General features: G+C 34.9%; 1 protein-coding gene across 1 annotated transcript; it reads right to left on the bottom strand.

Moving 5' to 3' along the window:
* Positions 1-5,140: 5,140 nt before the first annotated feature.
* On the bottom strand, positions 5,141-6,325 carry LOC108217981 (uncharacterized). The gene is made up of 2 exons (XM_017390896.2): positions 6,175-6,325; positions 5,141-6,005 (listed from the first exon to the last, which is right to left on the bottom strand). The coding sequence occupies exons 1-2, from the start codon at positions 6,223-6,225 to the stop codon at positions 5,313-5,315; spliced, it is 744 nt and encodes a 247-aa protein (XP_017246385.1). The 5' UTR covers positions 6,226-6,325; the 3' UTR covers positions 5,141-5,312.
* Between the last annotated feature and the right edge of the window lie 1,428 nt (positions 6,326-7,753).

Here is a 7,753-nt window from a genome sequence, read left to right as displayed (position 1 = left end):
AATATGGCATGTAATCTCTTTTTAGAGGTACAAGGAGAAATAACAAGAAGAAGTACAATGTAGTTCACAAGAGAGTTCCGCTCTTGTACATATCAATTGCTATCTTGTTCTATAGTTATAATTCTAGTTTTTATTTTCAACATGGTATCAGAGCGAGATTCTTTGTGGCATAATAATATGATTTTCAAGAAGCAATTCAAGCTGAGAAGGTGGTTACAACAGAAGGGCTGCCGAGAAAGATTTGATGTGGTATGGGCAAGTGGGAGGTATCATCATGTGCAGTATGGGATGCATATGGGGCTACTTTCTACTCTGTTTGCACTAGCCAGTAGAAGTTAAAATTAGAGAAAAAAGCTGAAGCCTTGGTGCTCAGGATGATGGAGAGAAGTGCTCCAGTGAATATGGTGTTGATGAGAAGTGCATCAACAAATTGGGTGTTGATGAGAAGTGCATCAACAAATTGGTGTTGATGAAAAGTGCATCAACAAATTGGTGGTGGTGAGAAGTGCATCACAGATGAAGAGAAGTGCTTCATAAATTATGTTAAGTAAATTTAAGATTATGGGGGTGATTGTTGGAATAATCTTAAATTTAGTTATTATTATTATTTGTTTAGTTATTTATTTGGAGGATTAATTTAAGATTGAAGTAGTTGGATGTTTGTTGGAGTTCTAGAGAGTTTGTAGGAGATATTGAGTCTATCTTGTTTTAGGAGATTTATTAGAATAGTAGTAGAATACTATTAGGAGTCAAGTACGTTTGTTTTAAATATGGCATGTAATCTCTTTTTAGAGGTACAAGGAGAAATAACAAGGAGAAATACAATGTAGTTCACAAGAGAGTTCCGCTCTGGTACATATCAATTGCTATCTTGTTCTATAGTTATAATTCTAGTTTTTATTTTCAACAGACTAGTAGAGTTTGGGCCACCGACTAGTCGACTATTTTTTCTGCAATTTGCATTCTGCATAATTAATTTTGCATAAATTTTGTTATTTGTTTACTGTACTGCCACATCACATCACATCAGTATCACATAATTGATATTTGTCGATTGTTAGCTTGATAAATATATTACTTGATCGTGTGTACTTTGCTTTGTTAACTATTTTCGCTTTTCCATCTTCTCTTTTAAGTGTCCGATTCTTAATTCCTTAGAATCTGAAATAAAATTTTATGGAAGGTGCATAATACAAATATATGTATGTGTTTATATGTATATAAAATATTTTTAAATAATAATAAATATATATATTTTTTAGCGACTAGTCTACGACTAGTCCACTACTAGTCGACTAGCAGGAGGTCTATCGACTCGCCTCGACTCATCGACGTGACAACCATGGACTATTTACTATTCTTGATCTTCTTGAAATCCTGACTTCCTCAATATTGTCTTCCTGCATCTAGGAGGCACGTGTCCGCCATAAATTTTTTTCCCTATGTTTTTCATCATTTTAAATTTTGTAAAATTATAGAATTGCCCAAACAAAATTTAAATATATATATATGTGTTTCTCAAAAATTTGCTTTGTGTCCTCAAAACGTCGATCTGCCCTGTAACTATTGTATAGACATTATACACTCTATGCACATTGTTATATCCGGGGAATAATATCTTCAAAGCCTAAGAAAAGTCCATGCTGTCCTTCTCTATCGTGGAAACTGTGAAGTTGAGGCTGTTTTTATACTCAGTGTTTCTGAGTAAAGTTTGTCAGCATGTGACTACCAGTCGAACCTATGTGATACAGGCATAGAAACTTTGTGGGTTGTTTCTGGAAAAGATTTGTAGTAGATGTGAGCCGGAGTCAAGGCAATGTGATGCAGGCATGGAAAATTCCTGCCTGTATTTTTGTTGGCATTGCTGTGTGGACCAGGATATTGACACAAGTCATAGAATGCTGCTATATATTTTTTTGGCTTATAATTCAATCAGAAGCTCGTGATCAAGAGAAGTATGTATAACGGCATACAAGTCTGTCGCTTGGAAAAAAGAAGAATAAAGTGCTTAGTATATAGGGTTTGTCTAGTGTGCTCGTTGACACATGCTAAGCACTGAAATCAATGAAATTGGATGTTTTTAATTGGCGTGGTTGTTGTAACTATAGGGGGTTCACCATTATTCTAGAGTGTAAGCCAATCAAAACAAGAAGAATTTATCAAATTTTGTGTTTAATATGTGCTCATGGGCACACCATAGAAAAACCGTTTCCATCAAGTTCTTTACATCGGGAGACGGGGACTCGGCATGTATTTTAAACCTCTGATTAAGTATAGTTTTATAAATTATTCAAACTTTTGTTTCTTCTGAGTAAAAATATATAGTTTAAAATTTTATTCATATATAAAAGGAAAATTTCAAAAAAAAGTTATAAAACTATATTTTTAATCAGAGTCTTAAAATGCGTGTAAATTAGTGAAGAAAACATAAAAAGAAATGAGTAGGAAGGAAGGAGTAGATGTTTATTAATTTCATATAACAAAACAGATGCTTAAAAACTTTAAATCAATTCTTATAAGAGCAACTCTAATGTGGGTGCCAAAAAGAGTGCTAAAATGCCATGTGGCATGATGTGGCATGGCACTCTCTTTGGCTCTCTATTGGAGTGAAAGGGGTGCCAAGCAAAGTTGCCAACTTTTGGCACCCTCCTAAAATAGAAAAAAGTGTATATATCACGATAAAGACATATAGTTTTCTATCTTGTTATACTTATACTTGTACAAATATGTTGCAACTTTGGGTGCTAACCATTTGAGCAAATTTTTATGTAAAAATTGCCAAAGGAGAGAGAAAATAAAATAATAATATTTTTGATGATTTGTCATTTTAAGCAATTTTAGTTAACACCCCCGTTAGAGATGCCCTAATAAGCTTAAAAGCTCCGAGTGGTCAATGATATTATTAAGTTCTTGGCCTTTGTGTTCCTTTTTCCTTTTTCCTTTCTAGTTATGTACTCTCTTTGTCCCTTTGGTTTCTATACACCTTTCTTTTCGGGATGTTCCGTTCAATTCTATACATTTCAAAATTTTCCCAAAATAGTAAGCACTTTTATAATAACGGTTTTTTAGTGTGTGCCCATGGGCACGTGCTAAGCGTAAAATTTAAGATGTTTGGGAGGTTTTGATTGGCTCTCCTATCTTAATAATGGTGGACCCCCTGCAAATACAACAATCACACCAATCAAAACCTCCCAAACATATCACATTCCGCGCATAGCATGTGCCCATGGGCACACACTAGACAAACCCCTATAATAAAAATCCCACCCAACCACTATCTTCATCCACTTTTTCAAATCTCACTTAAATATTAACGGGTCTCATCATTTTACCTATTTTTCTTTCTCTTCACATTACTTTATACAATTTTCTTAATCTCCGTATCAAATACAAATGTATACAAATGTATATATATCTTAGAGGGACGGAGGGATGGAGTAGTCTTTAGAGCAGAGTCCTAAAGAATACAATTTTGTTGGAAATTACCTTTTGAATTAGGCCTCTTAATATTATTGATAAGTAACAGAGAGTCGATATGATAAAATTTTAATTTGTCAATGGAAAGTGTTCATAATATCGAATAGTTCGAATTTGACTCAGACTCGTTATCAAGTTCACTTCAAGTAACTAAATTTATCAAACAATTTTGGGCAATTTCCTCTTGATAATGCATCGGTGCGCGGACGCTGGTGCCGACGCCTTGGGGCGTTCTCGGGATGCTTGAGCGCTTTTCGTCGGAAGGGGACGCGGCTGAGCCAAATGAACACCACACCCCCACAGGCCACAACATGCAGTTTTCTCTTGATAAAGATACGCACGAGAAAAAATCGAAACATTGGTAGGAAGTGAAAAGCCGGTTAGGTAGTCAGTCAAGGTAATCTGGAGTTATTAGTGGAATAATAAAAGGGTGTTTTGGTAGTTTAAAATATGATATGCTGTGGACATATAGCTGCAACTCACCTTCTTTTTTCTTTTTCAAAACTTTGTGACTTGTTTGCTTGTGAGAAAACAATGTTAATGTAAAACGAAATGTGATGATTAAAAAGCCAAAGAAGGCTGCCGACTGTAGCCATCCAATACAAATTACAAGCGTGGGGCTAAAAGAGAAAAGAAAAAGGTGAAATAGAAATGAAGAAATGATTTCAGATATCAAATCAAGGTATGTAATAACCCAAACATCCCCATTAGCAACAAATCTAATTTCAGATTCGTGGGTCACGGCTGATGCACCCGACGAGGTTACCTCTCGGACTTTCATCATGTCCCGGTGTTCCTCGCTTCCTCTTTCCCTTGTTCATGCATGTTCATGCACAGTTAATTGGATTGGCGGTTAGAGATTTTACTGTTGATCGACCAAATCATATATATTCGATACATTGAATCGTGTGAAAGAGATATTTCCGATTCTGGCTGACCCGAGAAATATACTCATTTCATGGATTGAAATAAATAAGGGCATTTTGTCAAAACAAAAGATATTCATATATCTCGGCTTTCTTAACTCCCTGAGATGAGCACGATCGGATAACCCAGTGGGGGTTTATCCTCTGTCGTCCCAGGTCATGGGTTCGACTCTGGCTCACCCTGAGAATATCTTCGAACATATATTCACTTTGTAAGGCTATAAGCCATATTAGTCAAAAAAAAAAAAAAACTCCCTGAAATAAATAAATAATTTCCCCAAATTTCAATCGGTCCAATTTATCAAATCTGTTCCTCTTAATATATTGAATAAATCTAATTTCTACATGTATATCAATAATAATATTGAGTATTGAATATTACCAAACATATAAGATATCATATATAAATATTCTTTATTATTACATAAATATAACAATGAAAGTAATAAATATAACATATGGTAATCGTAATTCTATTGAAAGTTCATTATCCAGTAACATATTTATAAATTATCAATTAGTTAGTTTTAACAAGTATCAAAATTAGTTTTTATAAGCATAAGATGTTCACCAAATTATGTTATTGTGTGATGTCAACATAACTACATGTCTACATCAGTACTGCATGAACACATGTACTGCCACTTATTCCTATCACAAAAATCATACCAAGTGAAGACAGAGATTTAATGTGAACAAACAAAGATAATTTCCAAGTAATCAACCACAACCAGTAGTACTAAGAAAAAGGGAAACTCCTCTTATTTCTGCAGTATTACACCACTTAACTTCTGACTTGAGTCTTTTCTAAAATTACTTTTAAACATAAAAAACAAAAGGGTAGTTTTAATTTTTGTAGATTACAAAGATATCACTACATGCACTAATTTGTAGACTGTAGCCACAATGTCACCTAGTTTCTGTGGATGAATCAATGACTTCACTAAAGCTCCTTTTCTTGTTAATCACAACAAACTTGCTAATGTTGTTAGAAGTAGTAACATCCACAAAAGAGTCTTGGTGGTGGACATGATGATGTTCTGGTAGTGCTAATGATGGTTGCGGGACGATGACCGGAGGCAGGGGAATCTGATGACTGTCAAGTGGTGGTGGAGGGTGTTGCCAGTTTGGGAGAGGTCCAGCAAGAAGAATGGTGTTAAGCAATGGCCCTGCTTTCATCACAGCTTGTAAAAATTTTCCATTTTCAGGCAATGGTTTATTGGTGAGCAATGGCAAGTAAAAGTCCTCATCTTTCTCTTCACTTGATGAAGAAACAATGCTTTCTTCGCAGTCTGATGAAGAGAGGTTTCCGTTCCTTGGATCATCTTGGAGGCTTGAGATTCCGGAATGTGGAGCTCTTTGAGTTTTTGGATGAAAGTGTTGTTGTGGCTGCATTTGTTGCTGTTGGAGTAGTAGGTTGTCAAATAAGAGTTGTTGGCATTTCTCTTGAGCTTCATCTCTGTCTCTGATGGTTTGTTCCAACATGTCCGCGAGTTGAAGTAACTGATCATCCCTTAGTTTCATCTCTTCTTGAGCTCTCATCCTTGTGGTTTCTAGCTCCAAAGTTGTCATTAAAAGGGACTGTGATAGCTCCTCCATTGTCTGCACAATTTCAACCAGAAATTCAATTTCTTATTTTGCCGTTTATCTGAATATTACACGAAGAATAAACAAAGGAACTAAGAAATAGTCTTGTAAAACAGAAGGGCCGAATCATTCTGCATAATTCATAAACAAGAACTAGCACTAAAAAAGAAAAGAAAAATCTAACCTTTCCTTGGAAATAATAAGGCCAAGAAAGAAGTGGACTTTGTTGTTCCATATGGTTGCAGAGGATGTTATTAGAAAGAGGAGTGTTGGTTACTATAATTTTATAGAAGCATTAGTTGACCAGATCTCTTGTGGCACTATATATAAGCTCCAAGGAAAGCCTCTACATTCCACACCATTGTTGAGTCCGCACGACTTTGTTTTTGCGCACCTCCCAAAAAGATTTGTTTTATTGGAGTTGCTCTGGCTGCTTATATTCTAGCTTTCTGCCTTTCCTATAAGGCCATAACCAATATGGGACAACTCCTAACAACTATGGTAGTATATTTAAGCCTAGATGAATTTTGATCACTAATAAAATTAAATTAGTTAATAAAAATTAGAGTGAAATGGACATGTATAATATATTAATATCCCACTAAGTAGTACTGACATTCACGCACCCTCCTTGTCTTTAACAAGATTTAGACTTGTGACCCGTAAAGAAGCATGGGAGATACCATCGGATACCGGTGGTCGAATGGTACTGTTTAGAACAACACTTGACCGCTACTTGTTACTACTTGACTGCTACTTGTTACTACTATTTTGTTCTTTGTTATCTTTTCTACTGGTTAAGAGTCGTTGTTGGTTGGCCAAAAAGTAGGAATAGTCATACCCTGTATCAGAAACTTGTAGAGGTATAGCAAAAGGAATATGCAGATTCTTTCTTAAGGTAAATGTTGGGGTTAACTTCAACTGAAATAAAATTAAGTACATGTACCTGGTGCACATGAGGTGTGTGTCATGTGGCCTATTCTCATATAATGAGAACAAACTTGAACTCGGCTTGTTTAAGTAGGTTCGAACATGGATTATTCTTAACTTAAACTCAAACATATAAAAGCGTATTCATGTATTTTATCTACTCATGAATGTGAGCTGTATTTTTTTACTTGTCTGCTATAAGCTGGGGTTGAGCTCGTTTAAGTTCGCTCGGATTGTTAAAACTAGACTCTTTTATGCATTGAGCGAGAATCAGGTTGGAATTCAACAAGGTAGAGTTATTACAAACAATTAAGAAATATTCCCCCGTCCCATTTTACATCTCCCTTTTGAAAAAATTACGCATCTTAAGAAAAAATTAGTTGAGTTTAATTATGTCACAATATATGTCACAACACCAAGCGAACTATAATATTGGCAGCTTAAAATGGAGTTATCTTCATAGAATTGTACGACTATTGTAACAAAGAGATAAGTTATCATATTCAGTCGGAAGAGTTTAGGTAAGACTTCCGAAGTGACTCTCGACGGGAGAATCCAGGCTATTCAGGAAGAATTGCAGCAATTCCCCGATCCTAACGAAGTAGTTCCTCCGGAATCCAATGAGATATATGATACAAAACTTTTGTATATCAACAAATACATAACTCTATGTTAATTGATTAGAAACAGAATTCTTGAGAAACCGTTGTTACCACTTCACACTAATATTATTACCTCACAATTTGTAACATCAAATATATATATATATATATATATATATATATATATATATATATATATATATATATATATATATATATATATATATATAT

The sequence above is a fragment of the Daucus carota genome, chromosome 4 (assembly GCF_001625215.2).
Source record: "Daucus carota subsp. sativus chromosome 4, DH1 v3.0, whole genome shotgun sequence".
Taxonomy (NCBI): domain Eukaryota; kingdom Viridiplantae; phylum Streptophyta; class Magnoliopsida; order Apiales; family Apiaceae; genus Daucus; species Daucus carota.
Note: the sequence above shows the minus strand (reverse complement) of the source record. Positions and strands in the feature narration are given on the sequence as shown.

What these genes read in the sequence shown, in the direction of transcription:
- LOC108217981 (XM_017390896.2), bottom strand. Translation starts at nt 6,225, where the DNA reads ATGGAACAACAAAGTCCACTTCTTTCTTGGCCTTATTATTTCCAAGGA. An exon ending in CTTATTATTTCCAAGGAAAG is followed by an intron (nt 6,006 to 6,174) that starts GTTAGATTTTTC and finishes GAAATTGTGCAG; the next exon opens with ACAATGGAGGAGCTATCACA.